The sequence below is a fragment of the Spodoptera frugiperda genome, chromosome 8 (assembly GCF_023101765.2).
Source record: "Spodoptera frugiperda isolate SF20-4 chromosome 8, AGI-APGP_CSIRO_Sfru_2.0, whole genome shotgun sequence".
Lineage (NCBI taxonomy): Eukaryota > Metazoa > Arthropoda > Insecta > Lepidoptera > Noctuidae > Spodoptera > Spodoptera frugiperda.
The window spans coordinates 1,141,686-1,159,726 of record NC_064219.1 but is presented as its reverse complement, the minus strand read 5'-3'; the positions used below and the strand labels follow the sequence as shown (position 1 = coordinate 1,159,726).

The window sequence follows — 18,041 nt, the reverse complement described above, 5'->3', positions numbered from 1 at the left end:
CTTCTTCTCTAGTCTCTTCTCTTCTCTCTTCTCTAGCAGTCCGTGTATGTACGTAGACTTTAGACTCTACAGAGATACAGAAATATGTTTATGTTGTTGACACTGTGTTGTTTTAGTTGTTTTTGCGGGTGACTAGATTGGGAATTAGACCAAGTCTAAAGTACTCCATGTATTAGTTATCTTAGTCTACTTCAAAATCTAGTCACCAACAAAAACAGCTAAAACAACACAATGCCAACAACATAAACATCTTTATGAAGCCCTGTAGAGTAAAGTATTACGATATATGTCCCTATTAGGGTTACAAAATATAACGGCTATTCTCCAAAACGGTTCCGCAGGGAAATGTGCAATATCTGAACTGAAAACGAATTTCAGACACGTTGCGCGTTTAGACGTAATTCTTAGTTGTCTACGTGTAATATTGGAAGTGAGTATGTAATATATGGGCGGTATATAATATATGTTTGTAATATGTGGGCGGTATATGCAGGTATATTATGTAATATGTTATGTTATATTTGTAGGTTGCTTCGTAATTTTGTTTCGTTTTGATGTATTGTGTGAATCTACACTTTGGAGAGAGCAAATAGCTTCGCTAGAGGAATGACCGACAGACTGACACTATTTTTTTTTACTTTCTAAATTGCCTTTCTGGCCTAATTGAATAAATGTGTTTGACTTTGATTTTGATTTGTGGCGATAAAAAGATGGGATAGAAAGTACTTGTTTATATAGTAATAGTACCTAGTTACATGAGATATACCAGTGGCAATGACATATATGTATACCATCACACCTTACTCATCAGTTGCTTTATAAATTCGACGCAACATGGACCTGTTTTGTCACTTATTTTTCTCACACAATTTATCCTTGTGAATTAAAACAAAACCCTGATCCAAAAAGTCTCAAGACCCTGAGCTTAAACCTATGCTCATAATTATGGCAAGCGTTAAGTGCGTGTCTTGATAACGCGCAATAACAACATGTACTAAACGCGCAAACTGAAATGAAACTATGAAAGGTCTGAATCAAATGTATGTAGTTCGGTAAACATATGCTAAGTGTTTAAACAAGGCTTAAATTTAAAAATACTAAACTGAATTAACAAGAACAAACTAATCGACTACTACTATCCTTTAATTCTTTATAATTTACGAAAATGTGTCGAATCCATACACGACAAACTTAGGTGGGCCGTGTGCTTCCTTACCACCGTCGTGGTATAAAAAAGCTTTAAACAGGAAAACCTAATACAGGAAAACCTACAGGAAAATGTATACCAAGGAAATCTTATGTAGGAAGATGTTTTCCACAATTTGACTCTGCTAACAACAATTAAACTAGCTTTGTAGGGAACATTAATTACCACCATGTACTACAGGATATGATAGGAAAGGGAAAAGGACGGCAGTGATGGAGATTGCACACACACACAGACACACCCACACATACATAGTAATGAAGATAAGTTCCCACTAATGATGGGCCACACACCACGCTACTTAGTTGACAACTGTATCTAGGGGTAGGTGGTACGGTTTTGTAAACTGTGGTTAAGATTTTTTTTTATTAACTCAATTTTCAAAAATCTGGTTTATTTATTAACTCAATTTTCATGATATCTCCCAATTCATGCGCAGATAACTGAAATAAATAATTACATATTATCAAATCATTTTTTCACAACAACCCGCCTTTTGATTATTTTACGTTACACACCTTACTTTACATTTATTAGGGCTTTCTTTACATACTTAAGATATAAAATTTTGGTTCGAGCTCAATGAAAAGATAATCAAATTTAGAAGAAAAGAGACATAAAAATTGGGAGCAATAAACAGTTAACGATTAGGTACTACAAACAATTACCTCAAACCAAACCCCAGCTAAACCGCATTAAGCACCTCTCCCATCAAACGACAGTTAAGCTCCAGTGCCACCAGTCTCTCAGTAACAATTCATCTCGCCTGTACGTTTGAAACTGACAAGTGCCTCCAAAGGGCCCACAGCCATTTATTATAGCAAACCAACGATATATTCACGACTTTTTATGAACGGAGCCGAGCAGCACTGCCGAATGACATATAATTTATGAGAGCATTAGAATACGAAGCGTAATTTTTGCATTCTGTCTTTTTGATTGAATAAGTGTCGGTTTTCTTAGGGTAGGATTTTTTTTTACGGTTTTAAGATGGGTTTTTGTAATGGTGCGATGTTCTGGATCTTATGTGTATCATTAGATATTACTTCGTGGTTTGAATGGAATCTTAGTAATAGTGTTGTATGGTACAGTTTAATACAATTGAAGTTGCTTTGTAAAGAATAACACATTTTTTTTCATATTAGCGGAGGCTAATTCTCGATTTCTCCAACTTCTCCATAGTCAAAATCAAAAGCATTTATTTCAATTAATCCTTCATTAGGCACTTTTGAATTGTCCGTCAGTCTGTCTGTCTAAAATTTTAAAGAACTCCTAAGCTATGTGACATTTAACGTTTTAGTTTTCAGCAACTTATAAGTGACACCTAACAATATAAGAAAGGTGTTAGTTTAAGTGCTACGTCATGTTAAGTAACTTTTAGTTAAAAGATGGTATAAGGAGTGGTCGATGAAAATTACTATAAGTATCTAATATATGGACAAAAGACAGATTAAGAGAGACTTACATTCGATAGAAACGAAGCAGTTCAATAACATGATTCAGTGAAAACAAACTGACATATAACACATCTTTCTGCACTTTCAGAGTTAAAATCACATCCTTTATGGCCCGTACAGGTGACGAATGAAAGTCACAAGATTCAAATTTGAAAATGTGAAGATCGTAAATCCAATTTCACCTGTCGGCGAGCCCGATGGTCGGACACACGTCAATCCGTGGTCGGTGTCCAGTCGTCAAACATCAAACACATCAGCATGACACCAAAACTCCGTCAAAATCGAAATCCAATGACGAAAACAGTCAAACTGAAAATTCATCAGTTGGTTGTCCCAAAGAGGATATATTTTTATATGTAACGTGACGCCTTTTATTGCCGTAGAGGTAGGCAGAAATGCACATTACGGCATGTAATGCCTATACACGATCGTCGATACATAGTAAGTCGCATGTAATAGGGGATGAGCCTATACTGGGTACAATTCCAAACTCCGTGCTAACACTGAAATTTTTTCGAATAACCGAAATAAGCCCAATACCTAATACTTTGCCCAACCTAGGAATCGAACCCGAGACCTCTTGTCCGGCAGTCGTTCACTCGAAGATTCGCAGGGGGGACATATTTATCTTTTAAAATTAACTCTTTTTTTAATAATACATTTTTTTCAATAAATTGTACTGGTTTATCTTCTATGTTTAAAACATTTTTGCCCCACATCCAGAACAATATTAAAATTCTTTAAATTGCATCAAACCTGCATCATTATTAGCAGTTAGTCTCCCAACCGCCGTACACACCGTGCTGTGTAGTTGTGTCTAAAATTAAAAATGGCACATGTGATATACGGTCTGAGTAAAGGAACGTCTGTCTGTCAAAGACCACCTACCGTGAGACAGTTGGGCTCACCCATTCATCTTTATTCACTCAAAACCAATTTACAAATACATCTTCCATCACTCTTAAGATCTTTAGAATAAAGTTGGTTTTTGTTTAAAGGACTTCTACTTTAAGTTTGTCTGGAGGAGAGGAGTAATTTATAGAGGGAACAGCGTAGTGCTGTTGGCTGCTCACCTACCTTTTGTAAAGGGATGATAGTTTGTATATTTAGTGCGATGTAGTGTCGCAAATACAGTACTATCGTTTGATTTGCGGTTGCCTTGATTAATTTGCTTGGAGCGAAATGTGTTTGAGTAATTATTTGCTATGCCTTGAGAATTTCTGGCATAGTTTGAGGGTACTAAATATAGTTTATTAGTTTGTTGTCTTCTGTTTTTAGGTATATTGTGTTAGGAGGGAAGGTGGGGGAATGGTGAATGGTTTCGTAGTATTTACCCAATTACGTGGTATTAATACTGTACAGGTAGGTGAATGGTGTTCCATGAATTCCCTCGTCTAATATTAATATTGTCAAAATGATATTTTAGGAACTGTGCTTGTGTACGTATGTGAGGTTGATTGGATTTCCGTATATTAGATTTTGTGTATATATATACGAGTACACCATCATTTAAAATAAATACCGCATAATTTTTATTTTTGACATTAGATAGATTAGTCTCCTAAGATATGTGTTGATAAAGTAATTAAAATAATGTTTATTTCTGGATATATTTTACCAATTTTTTATTATACATGCATATATAACCTTACGCCTGTCTTGCAGGAGGTTAGACAGAGACTATGGAACGCCAATTGTTGGTCGATATGTCTGTATATAAAAGATTATAATAATTTAGTCAGTCCTCCTTTTCTTAAGGAACTTTACTCTTTCTGTGAATAAAATACTGCAAGAACACGGATAAAACGCTACAAATCACACCACAAACCACAATAAAGTACAACATTCTATATCGGTACACACCCAAAGTATGTAATAGAAGGGAGATATCATAAAAAGCGTCGATGACACGCTAATCGCAGTAAATAGTGGCAGCACTCGGGAACGCGTGTATTATTCACGAGGGACCATTTACATAAATTGTACTACGGTTTAGGCTTTATACGATACGCACCGTGTACATACATAGATGAAATTATGTGGGACATAGTATTATTGTGGTGGGTCTTGGTGGACCGGAGGTTTAAGACACCCGCTTTCTTCCATGAGGGCGTGTGTTTAAAACCTACCAACAGCAAGTACCAATGTGACGTTTTCCGATTTATATGTACTTTCTAAGATTATTTGGATACCACTAACAAACGGCGAAGGAACACATAGTGAGGGAATCTGGGTTTATATTTTCTAATTATATGTAAGTTTAAAATCGCTTTGAGCTAGTGAGGTGATTAATGTTCAAACCTTCTCCGTGCGAGAAATAAGGCTTCTGTCAAAAAGCAAGATCGAGCCGGAGGTTTTGTATTAAGATAGCATAGATTTTGACTGCACAGTTGGTGCAGTGTGTGGTTGGGCAACGGATTCCCGCATGTGTATGCACCCACAACACAGGAGAAAATCCTAATATGGTGCAAAGTTTATTGAAAAAAAAACAGCCGTTAATTTTGCCCGTTAGTCAGCTCATAAGATACCCCCGAGATAACTATTTTGCTTGTTCGATATTTTTTAATGCATTTTCAAAATATATTTGCCGAACTGAAAATCGAGCCAAACTTACATATTTTGGCGATCACTCAAATTCAGTTATACTGAAACTGATTTAGTTACAATAGAAATTGTAGGTAACAAATAAGGAGATAGGTCCCATATCCTTACGTAATATTCCGTTTCAAAATTTTAGAATTTCAAATGGTTTCATGCAGTAAAATTTTATGACCGGCCCCGGAACCAAATGTTTTATCCGATGTATACCACGACTTTTATATTTTTAGGGTAGACAGTAAATATTGGAGAGTTTTATACCTATGTGGGCAACGTTTTATTAAATCTACTTGGATTTAGTGATGTGGGATGCAATTTTAATGTAAGTAAATACAAATGTTATATATTTATTTTGTAAAGATACAGATGTTGTTGAATTTGATATGCTTTTTTGAAGGGGGAAAATTATCCAATATCTTCCTCTCTCTCTCTCTCTCTCTCATTTTTAAGCCAATAGTATTTATGAGCATTCAATAGGCTTGGGCGAGGCAAGAGGGAGTGTTAGACTCTTAATGACTAAAATCCACCCCATTCCTTCTCCAGGATTTTCGAACTGTAACTACTAGGTAGTCTCCAGTCCCCGGGTCGGAATTTGATATGCTATTTATTGCACAGTTGGTGCAGTGCCTGGACGACCGGTTACTGCGACGCGAAGTGACATAGGTATTATTCTAGAATGGAACAACTCATGTGTATCATAAAAATTGTTGTTTCGTATCTGAGTGTAAGGTGTGTGTGCGTATGTATATGTAGATTATGTTTGTAAACGTATATGCGACAAAAGAGAAAATCGCAGTATGGGATTACGCCCCTTTTCCTATTAATGATACTAAAGTAACATATTATTATTTTATAGCCAGAAAAATCTATAATCTGTGTTACTGACAATTTTATGAAGAATCGTAATTATACTTGGCCCGTTCTGCGAATTGAAGCCTAGTCCCTTATTTTAGCAAAGATAATTTCGACTACACGATTATCGAGACACTTGTATATATAACCTCAAATAATTCCATTTTCCAGTCCCCTATATAGTTAAGTAACATCCCAATACCGCCCCAGTTTGGGCAGGTACTAAGTGCTCCCCTAAATTGCATACAATGTCACTACTTAGTGGCATTAGGTAGCAGATGGTAGCATGTTAAGTAATTTCCGATATCTTAGTAGTTTAGTACCTATATTACGGGTGAGTTAGCTAAGTAAGGGGGATTTAGCGGGGATATGTTAATATGGGTGATTGGAGACTGGAATATATTATTATAAATATAAGTAATAGTTACATATCGTCATTAAATTTTAAAAGACTTGTGTTATAATTCATAAAAGAATTCAATTCAATAATTCAAATTTCTTATACATATAATTTGAATTTTTAAGTTGTAAATATTTTAGTCTTAGTTTTTCTCTTTCTTAAATAAAAAACTAACAGATAGAAAAAAAATCAAAAGTAAAACGTTGCCCCACTATATGATTTTCTCCTGTGTCGTGGGTGCATGTACAAACATACAAGTTCACATACACATGACACTCATTCACATGAAAACTATAACGAAATTTCACTTTTATTGTACAGTGACATCTAGTAGTAAATATGTCAAACATATAGGATTATCTCTCTTACACATTATAGTACCTAGTAATTTAATAAGAGCAGGATATTATAATTATATTAAATGAAAAAAAAATTTTTGCGCGATCGCTAGTACGATTACCGAGCGAGGGGTCTCGGGTTCCATTCCTCGAACGGGCAAGATATAAACAACACAGTACACAGTAGCTCGAGTGGTACGGACGAATGTGCGCGTACCAATGAATAAATATATTTTTAAATCTACAATGCAATATGTGCATTACACTGTGGAGATAAGGTTCAATTTATTATTTTAACAACTGGCTTTACGCTCCGATGCGCTTCGACTTGGCACTGGTATAAATTGAACCCTACCATTACAAGCGACACCTTCCAAATTAAACTTTATCGTCAAGCAAATAAAGCTGATTTTTGTTTGAAGAGAGAATGACGTCAGGTGAAGACGCGTTCGTGAGCTCGAATACGCGCGAGCTGACAACAACGCATCGACCGAGTCCGCGCGTTGCCGCCACTCCGCCACCCGCCAGTTGACAAATGCGTTGCAAGCGAACGCACGTTTCTATTTAACAACTTTTTAATTACATAATTAAAATACTATAATTTCGCAATGTCTATTAGTATTGAGCGTTTAATAGTTGAGATAGAATCTCGCCCTGCGTTGTGGGATTGTAGGGCCAAGGAATATAGTGAGAGGCTGTTGAAACGGGATGCTTGGAAAGAAGTGTGTTCTGCTTTGGACCCAAACTATGACGATTATACCAAGGCGGAGAAAATGAATACAGGTGATTTTTTTATTAGTATTTGTTGTGCATGAGCGGCCCGTGTTGATGGTAGATAATGTTATTTGATTTATATTTTAATTTGTCCATATTTATTATTGGTTTTTTAGGTGTAGTTTACCCTAAATTGATTTGATTAGATAGTATTATTATCTTTTTTTTTAATGTCGATAAGTTTGGCCACCAACTCCCGCATACTATTTCTTCTATCTTTCTATTTCTTCTTTAAATAAAAACGTTGCACTACACTAGGATTTTCTCCTGTGTCGTGGGTGAGTTAACAAACATACAAGTTCACATACCTACACATGCCACCCAGACTCCGAAACAACAATTTGTGGGTCACACATAGAGTTGTTCCGTGCGGCAAAGGAACCCGATACACGTTGCACGGCTGTCAGTTACCCAGCCACCGCGCCAACCGTGCAGTCATTATATTTTTATGAATCTACGTACTTGTTTATCATTACATGTTGTTAGAAATACCTTATGTGCTAATGTTAGGAAAGAGAAAATCTAGGTTTAGACGGCAGTATGAGACAGCAATATTCGTTCATTCTATTGGTATTTAAGCGAGCGCGCTATAGGTATGAGATAGTGCTGACCCGCGCGTGTGATTGGTGCGTTTCGCATTGATGACGCTTGGCTCAAAAATAGCGCCTAGCAAAAGTCTCATAGCAACCAATTGACTATCCATGTTTTTGTTTAAATTGTATAGGCACTTTATAAATTACTTTTGTTAATACATGTAGGTATAACTGCAAGCCTAAAGAAATGATCAGAAAATTAATCAAACAATTTCATTACTTTACAGCCGCCTTAATACAGAAGAAATGGAAAGGCATCCGAGACGCGTTCGTTAGAGAATTAAAGAAAAGTACCCAAAAAGGCGTACCACCACACAAACCTTACACATACTACGACAACCTATCATTCCTAAAACCGATATACGAACAAAATCCTAATACAAAGACTAAGAAAGAAGAAGAAGATACCTCGATATATGGAGAAGCTCAAGAGTATGAAAATGATGAAACTGATGATTCAAGTTCCAATGATATGTCGCAAACAGCAGCTGCTACCAAAAGTACCACCTTTACTTCTAGAAAGAGAAAGCATGAGGACACATTCCTCAAATTACTAACAGAACATGTAAAGAATAAGAAGATGCAGAGTCTCCACAATGATCCAGACAGACAGTTCCTGCTGTCTCTTCTACCAGATCTTAAGAATATAGACCCCAGTGTCAAGTTTGAGTTGAAATATGAAATTATGAGTGTTATTAAAAGGTTTAAAGGTTTTAATAAGTGATAGGATGAGTGATGTTGTTGTTAAATACTTTTAAAATATTGGTTAGATTAATATTTAATTTAACTACGTACTGAAATTTGATTTTTTTAACATATAAAATTTCCCTTGTTTGTAGGTTTTCAAATGGATTCTTAATACTTGATGATAAGGTTAAGAATTCTTATCAATTAAGGTTAAGAAATCCATTGAAGAAACTGGTAGCATTCCATTTCATGTTATTTATGTAATAGGTAGTATATTAGGTACGGCAACGAACTGTTTCAAATGTTCACAATTTTGTTTTATTAATTTTCATATAATTATGTTATATTCAAAATATTGTAACGAAATTATATTATTAATTTGTAGATTTTAACCTATTGAGCGCTACTGTTGGCTATAGACGATAAATAAAAATTGGACCAATCCACTACAATACTGTCGCACATAACTGACAAGAATATGTAATTTTTCAGTAAGTCCATTTTCTTTGGTCGTCTAGTTCCTACCGTAATGCTCAAAAGGTTAAAAAAATCTCATAATTCATTTAGTAATAATTACAATTATAACATGTTGATAAGTGATTTTAAGTTTTTGTCATCTAATCGTACACTTTAAAAAATGTGATTGTATATAAGTAGTTAAAATATAATAATTGTTATCAATACCAATCAAATAAGAAAGCTATATATTTTTTATTTGTATTTTTTTTCCATTTTTCTTTTTACTAACGTTCACCTACACAAAAAATTACATGTTACAGATAACTAGATTATTTCTAAAAACCTTTATTTGAGAACTGAGCCTCACTAAAGTAGTCATAATACATTTCCTTTTTAAAAAATCATCATCAGTCGTAAGATGTCTACTGTTAAAATACAAATATAAAACTTTGCGTACAGATTACAGAAAGTCCAAACATTTTCTAAACAATTTTATTTTTAACCACAGAAATATTTATAAAAATAACAGAACATATTCGTACTTAAAAACTGGATTATTTTTAAAAAAGACCAAAGGTCAGCCATATCCCACGCTATCTGTAAGAGTCGCCATGATAATGTCCTCATGTGGGTGGCGTGTCTAGGTACCACTGGGGAAAGTGCAACGTCATAAAGGCACTTAGGTTCCACGTTTCGGTAGAAAATTCTATTTCTGTGTGACGTCATTGGTGTTGGCGTGCTTAGCGACTGAATCTTTAAGTTACATATTAGAAATGATACTTAATTCGTATCGTCACGCCTTTTATTTCCGAAGGGGTAGGCAGAGTGGCATATTACGTACGTGCCGTAATGCCACTGTACAGTATACACTCACTTTTCACTGTTTGTGTTATAGGTCCAATGCAATAGGGGGTGAGACTATTGCCATATACTGGACACAATTCCAGACTTCGTTCTACCACTGAGACATTTTCGAAAACCCGAAAAAGAAAACCCAGCAATTCTTTGTTACGTTTTTAGACCGATGTCTAAAGTAACTAAAGTGATGACCGATGAGTAAAGAGATAACTATACATATATTGCGTCATACATGGGTCATTAAAATGACAACCCATAGGTATGCACACAAATACCCCATCATTTAACGACCTAACTCTTCTAGACCCTTACACAACCACTCAAAACCAACAACACCCATAATTCTTATCAGGGGGCAAACAACAATAAATCTAGTTTTGGATAAAAGTAGCTTAACTTTAAAGGGTGTAGTTACATTCATGGTAAAACGATTACGTTTCATACTCCTCATATCATACAGAGGCGCACGTGCTCGACCTAATTATTATTTAACTATCGTCAGATGTCTTTAATGGCGTACGAGTAAGGCATGACCGCTATTAAGTGGAGTCTCCATGTTTTGGAGGTCTGTGGGACATTGTGGATTTTTTGGTAAAGATTTTAGTGAATAATAGGCGTATTATGCATGGATACCATGCAACGTCTAACGCTTATAGCGTCCAATCTGTGTTAAATTTTTTTTGAGCGGGGAAAATCATCCAATGTCTTCTTCCGCCTGGGGCCAGTAGAGAGGGAGTTTCAGACTCTTAGAGTGGGGGCATACGATGCATTGCGGCGCCGCTCCGCAAAAATTCACCGTATCAGTGGGCAGATGTGTGGTACGGCGCCGTAACAGATAGAACAGAAAGATTTCTTGTGACCCAAAACAACTATTTCTATATAAGATGTGGCAGCGAAACCGCTCCGGCACCGCACCGCCACCGCAACGCATCGTGAGCGCTCTCCGCTCTTACTGACTAAAAAACACCCCGTTTCTACTCCTACTTTTCGAGCCGGAGCCCCGGTAACCCGCTAGGCCGTCAGATTGCTTACTACCATCAGGTGATCCGTATGCTAGTTTATCCTTGCTTTACAGAATATCCTGATATCATGGAAATTGTAGTATTAACTCGTCAGCCCATGGCATGGTCAAATACTATCTAATGTTACTATTATTATACTTACGTATTCGTAACCCTGGCCCCGCCATGTTTTGTATAAATTACTTAACTGGACCCCCGATATGATCTGGGATGAGACCGCAGACGACAACAGTAAAGTGGAATAGCGTTTGAGGGTTAAAAGGGGGAATTAAAACTAATTGCGTAGTTAATGCAGTTGGATTATTATGGTCTAGTTGCTGTACTTCAAAGGGGGTGAGGATGGGTGCTGTAAAGGTGAGGCTACTGGCTTGTTAATACAGTACATACGACTGTGAAATTCGTGGTAGCCTGGAGGTTTAAAACGCCCGCTTCTCATGTATGACAGTGCGGGCTCGAAAACTACCAATGGTAAGCGCCAATGTGACTTTTTTTCCGAGTTATTTGGACACCACTGAAAAACGGTAAAATAAAACGTCTTGAAGAAACCTGGGCTTATAATTTCTAACTATAAGTTTGAAATCGCCAACCCTTATTCAGCAAGCGTGGTGATTCATGCTCAAACCTTCTCCGTGCGAGAAGAGTGCCTCTGGTCAGCAATGGCCACTTAAGCTGTTGATGTGATGATAGGCAGTTAGGCGAAGTGTTATTAATTTTTCTATTTCAAAGTATTCAGTCACTGCTATAAGAACTGATGTGAAAAGAGTACATAAGTAAATAGTTTAATGCAATGATATGTGATAGTCTTGGTCTGACTTGAAGATCAAAGCAATTTTTCGCCAACATAATATGAGTTACCCTGAAATTTCTATACGTTTTATAAGTACTCCAATAAATTTAAAAGCCCATACGATTTACGTAATTTCTATTTCAAATCAAAGAACTTTTTGTTAGGTACACACACATAAATAAAATGAATCATAATTTTAAAACATACAATCAATTCTCGATGAGTTTCTAACTAACATGTGTATGTAAAAATGATATATTATTATGTTTTATGTAATACATAATGTATCTCATAAATATACGAATTACGTAAGTATAGTGTTCCTATTTATATGTTTTTTATAAATCATTCGTTATAGCTATTTGTAAAACTCTGTTTCAAATCGTCTAATGCCTTCTCTCGCCTTGGGCGAGGCTAGAGGGAGTGTCAGACTCTTACTGATGGTATTCGCAGTAATGACACCCGGGCGTTTCCTCCCGCCCTATCAGAAAAAGGAACCTACTGAAGGTCCCATATCACGTAAGCACCTGCGTCAGGCGGTAGGTGAGGACGCCATAGCGTCTCTCAAGCAAGTCCTCAAAGAGAGGACTTACCGCTGCCATGGCAGCGACGCCAAGTCAGTGAAGCTAGGTGCTTATTCCAAAATGCAGATTCTTACTAATATTGATAATATAATTATTTTTATTAATAAACTCAGCAACAATATCTATACTAAGTAATTTTGGTAAAGAGAAATAATCCGTAGATTGTAGAATCGTTTGGGCTAATTACTTCGGCCTAGGACCCCTAATGGTTTTAGGGTTAGAGACAGATAAACGCTTATAACGTGCTCAATAGTAATTTGAATAACCAAAATGCGAGACAATGGCCTTGAGTGAAATTAGATAGTTTGTAGACTGGGAGATCTCAATTTGATGGTGATGTTGGCTGTGTATTGTATTATGAGAAAATTAATTGGTGAAAGAAATTGAGAAGTGAAGGCAAGTTGGACTTTAGAAGTTATAAGTTGTTTATCTTAGCAGTTGTTTTCAAAAAAATTATCTGTTATCGATCTAATTTTCCCTAAACAGAAAATAAATTATCGTGTTAAATTAAAGACATCTTCATTTGTAGTTCTCATCAATTTGTAAAAATCAAATTACAAGTGGCCACTGCTGACCAAAGCTCAGCGTTCCTCACGACGTTTTCTTTAACCGTTTGTTAGTAGCACAAAACTAGATACCTTCAGAGACAATAGGCAATATTTTCTACTAAAATATGTTGTATAAACATGAACAGGTTTAAATAAATGAACCTAGGCAAAAGGATAATAAAATGAAAATAGACAAAAGATTAGACTTTAGAAGTGAAATGAGCTACCTCAGTAAGTCCGTATTGAATTACACCATAAACTAGACTGCTCTGATTAGGGGTCACCGCTTTGTTTAGTGTCGGAATTAAAGCGAGAATCCTCCGTCGTAAATCTATCCTTAATCTATTTAGATTAAGATGGCAACTCTAGGTATGGGGCTTAGAGCTAATGTTACTGCGATCAGTTTGAAGGAACTGGATGATTGTGGAGAGCATTCAAAGACATACATACATAACCTCACGCCTGTCTCCTATGGTGGTAGGCAGAGACAATGGAACGCCAATTGCCACGGTTCTTACACACTTCTTTCGTTTCATCAACAGTCATCAGTCTTTTCATGCATTGTATGCTCGTCGGTTAAATTTGGGTCCTCTTTTATATATCGCCAATCTGGTCGCTATATGTCCGTCTGGGGCGCCCTCTACCGACAGTCCCACTTATATTCGCCTTGTATATTTCTTTCGTAAATCTGCTTTCATCCATCCTTTCTACATATCCAAAGATAAAACATTCAAAGACCTGTACTATTATCCAGTTGTCTGATAACAGTAAAATCATAGTCGTCGTATCGTCACGCCTTTTATCCCAGACGGGGTAGGCAGAGGTGCACACTGTGACCACTCGATATCGACAGCTATTTTCGGTTTTTCGGAAAAAAAACAGTGGTAGCACGGAGGCTTTTTTTTGAGGGGGAAAATCATCAGTAGTAGCTACGGAGGCTGGAATTGTGCCTAATATACGACAATAGGCTCACCCCCTATTACATGAGACTTTTAATACAAATGGTGAAAAGTGGGTGTACATACATTGTATAACGGCATTATGCCGTCATGTGCTTATCTGCCTACCCCTTCGGGGATAAAAAGGCGTGACTTTCTGTTGCTGTGTAATTACTTCTCTCTTTCATTTCACTAATTAATAGCTACAAGCTTTCTGCTTTTGCAAAATTGCGTGACTTTTACTACAAAAAAGCTATCTACACTAGATGAAACAATAAGCTTTTAAAAGTACATTTAATTTTAACTTCATATGGGCACAGTTGTGAAGGAGGCATGTGGCGCTCAGCCGGCCGATGTTGGCAACTTTGCGAGACAAAAAGTTGGTAGAAAAAAGTGTGGCGCGGACAGCAGCGTAAAACTCACCCTGATGGTCAGTGCGGAAGATGTGATTAGGATCGCAGATGTGGCGGTTAGGTATAAACGTTTGAGTACGAAAAAATAATGTATGAATTGTTAGGTTCATTATTTCTGTGGTATAACCCAGTAAACAAGCCGACGCATTACTTGATGGTAAGCAATCGCCATCGCCCATGGACACCCGAAACACCAAAGGTAAGTGCGTTGCTGGCCTTTTAGTGGTTAGGAATTTAAGGGTTTTTGGGGAATCGGGGATTGGGATGGGGGTTTATTGGGTCTCCGGTAACCTTACTCACATAACGAAACACAACGCAAGCGTTGTTTCACTCGGGTCGAGCCGGCCCATTCGTGCCAAAGCTTTCTCCCACACTTGTTTTTATCCTCAGAGATGAACCAGCAGCTAGGCACAAACCTACCAAAAAGCAAAACCTGTCTTCATTACCCAATCTTTGCCCCAAACGTTGAGCTTATGCATGGCTGTAAAATTTAACGGTTCACAATAAAATACTGGAACTAAGTCCGAGCGTACACTGTGGGTAATAACTTGACGCGCATGTGCGCCCACTCTTATAGTGAGGGTATGCCCAGTTATACTGTTATAGCATTTTAGTGGCGATTTTATTTTTACATTGAACACAGGAAGTTTCTTTTGCAACATTGTTTCTTGGTTTAAGATTAAGGTAAAGATTCAATTTGAATTATCATGTTTTTTTTTTAAACGTTGTCCCACACTAAGATTTTCTCCTGTGTCGTGGGTGCGTTTACAAACATACAAGTTCACATACACATGACACCAGACAAGTTGAACCAACAATTTGTAGATCACACAAAGAGTGTTTTGTGCACCTGCACAGAACAATCGAACCCGTTACACGTTACGCGTCAGCCGGATCCCCAGCGACTGCGCCAAGCGTGCAGTCGATTAGTAGGTTTATATTTATTATTGTACGTATTAGTATTGTATTGTGTAAGTTTTAACTATACTAACTAAAACATCATTAAATATTGCTACATATTTAATTTTACTCACTCAATGATACAGTGTAGACCACGGACCACTATAGCTGTCTAAATAACATAGATATTGACATAGTACTCAGGGATGCATTTTAAATTATTTTTGAGTCCATTTTAGGAAAGGCAAGATGGTTCTTCGAAAAACTTTTCGAAATATTTAAAACACATTATGAATAAATACTTTTTTAAGGGGAGAAAAATCATCCAACGAATTCTCTCGCCTTTGGCAAGGGGAGAGGAGTGTCAGACTAAAAATCACCAAATCACCCCCTTCCTACTCCTGCTTTTCGAGCTGGAACCCTTGAAACCCGCTAGGCAGTCAGATTGCTCCCTACCCTTGCATCACAGAAAAACTATCCCAAAAGTATAAATTATGATAATAACCGTACTTACCTCATTATCTATCAACTTTCGAACAAAAGATAACCAGAGTCGGTATGTTAGTTTCCTACCTATTTATCCTATCCCTAAATACATCCCTGGCCTCTCCCCTTTTTCGATTTACATTGCAAGGTAAATAAGGAGTAGCTACTATTCAATCAATATTGCAAACATGGGATACGTATTGTGTAATACCTATATATGTATGTATTTGTGTATGTATGTGTGGGTTGGGGGAAGGGTTATGGTACCAGACAAATAGACAGACACCAGTTTAATAGACTTTTTGTAGTGATCACAGTACGTGTCGAAAGGGGTGGTAGTCGTTTAAAAATTGTGCACTTTTATGGAATTTTAAATTAATATTGTGAGGTTGTAAGTAAGGTAAATATACTGGGTTAATTAATGCAACCGATTTGTTTTTGGCCAGGGTAAGCATGAAAACTTAAAGTACCTATGAGATAAATGTATTAATGGTATTTATAAGTCGAGTAAGTCACAATTACTGTTACCTAGATATTTTCTGCTATAGGTACTTTAATATTATAGTTTTCGTAATATCTCTTGCACATGCAAAACTTAGTAGACTTGAACTGGAGAACTTTTTTTTTGTTAATAATAAAATTTATTTATTTTCCACCATATTAATACAGACATTGGTCTAAGCTGATAAAATAATTATTAATATAATAAATTCTGTAGCAAGTTACATGACCAGGTTTAAAACAATTGAAATGACAAGTGGTGGGGTTCAGGAACCCAAACTAGGGAAACCTGTACTATGGACTCCTGGCCTTGCCCTCACGGATATGGACTATTATTTTGTAAAATGTGCAAGGAACTATAAATTTATGTGAAAATAACTTCAATTAACTGGAACTGGATTTCAATACCATCCAATTTTATTTTTTAAGCGTTGCCTAACTAGCATTTTCTCTTGTGTCTTGGGTGCGTTTACAAACAAACAAGTCCACATACACGTACATGACACTCAGACCAGAAAAAACAATCTGTGGATCACACAAAGAGTTGCTCCGTGCGGGAATCAAAACCGCTACACGTTGTGCGGTAGCCGGTTGCTCAGCCAGTCGAGCCACTGACTCCAGCCAACTAAAATTGAAGCTAGCTGACACGAGAAGAATCTCAAATACACCAGCCTAAACTCCGATATGAAGCATTTTGTACCGCGATCCAAACTTTATTAACCTTTGCTCAATACTGTAACGGCTTGTATGAATTTTCTGAATAGTTCCCTCATGCAGCTTCGCATGGCTTACGTTAGGTATTCAGGGTGAAAATTTGTATTCGCCCTGTTTAATGAGGTGAGGGTAAGTTTAATGGGTGTTATTATTTCGTAGTGAATTTTAATACAAAACTTACACTTAATGAAAGGAAATTGGTATTATTTTTCTGTAAGCACTAGTTGATAATGCACTTGTGACATCAGGTGAATTGTGTAAATGATTATAGCAAGGAAAGACAGATTTGGTAGTTGAGTCCAAGCGTGATTATGTTTTGTGATATTTTTTAATATTATATATATGAAAAATAAAAACCTTCTACTCCATGCAATTAATAAATAATTAATTTTGTATCGTGGTTTTTAAATGGGGGGAACCATCAGCGAAACCATAGCTTAGCTGTATTCGTTTCCACCAATGCTAAGCTACGTGTACCAATGAATACGATTGGTAGAAGACAAACGCATCCACAGCAACGTAGCATAGCACATCTCTGCTCATAATTATAAACCAACCAAAAATAGTTACATTTAACAAATGCACATCTGTCATCGAGAACAAAAAGGGCGTTCCGCAAATGAAACGAACCGAATCAAAACCAATAACTACAATTAGAAACAGAAGGGGAGCTAAACAAAGCTGAAATCTGCGTTCATTGCATTCAACACGAATTCAGAGGAGTGTACCAAAGGGAACATTGGACGGAGACTGAACATTAATAAATATTCAGACTGTGTTAGTACGGGTAGTGGGTACCGTCCTAATTTTGGGACCCGGTTGAAACAATAACATTGTTATATGAAAATCTGGATTTGGTTTTCAGATTAGGGTTTCTATGTATTTTTTTGGGTTCTGTTGTTGGGTTTTGATGGTTATATGTTGG

General features: G+C 36.6%; 1 protein-coding gene across 1 annotated transcript; it reads left to right on the top strand.

The window, feature by feature from the left end:
- Nucleotides 1–7,392: 7,392 nt before the first annotated feature.
- LOC118275660 (uncharacterized) lies at nucleotides 7,393–9,615 on the top strand. Its single transcript, XM_035593714.2, has 2 exons — nucleotides 7,393–7,635; nucleotides 8,447–9,615. The coding sequence occupies exons 1-2, from the start codon at nucleotides 7,461–7,463 to the stop codon at nucleotides 8,941–8,943; spliced, it is 672 nt and encodes a 223-aa protein (XP_035449607.2). The 5' UTR covers nucleotides 7,393–7,460; the 3' UTR covers nucleotides 8,944–9,615.
- Nucleotides 9,616–18,041: the final 8,426 nt, after the last annotated feature.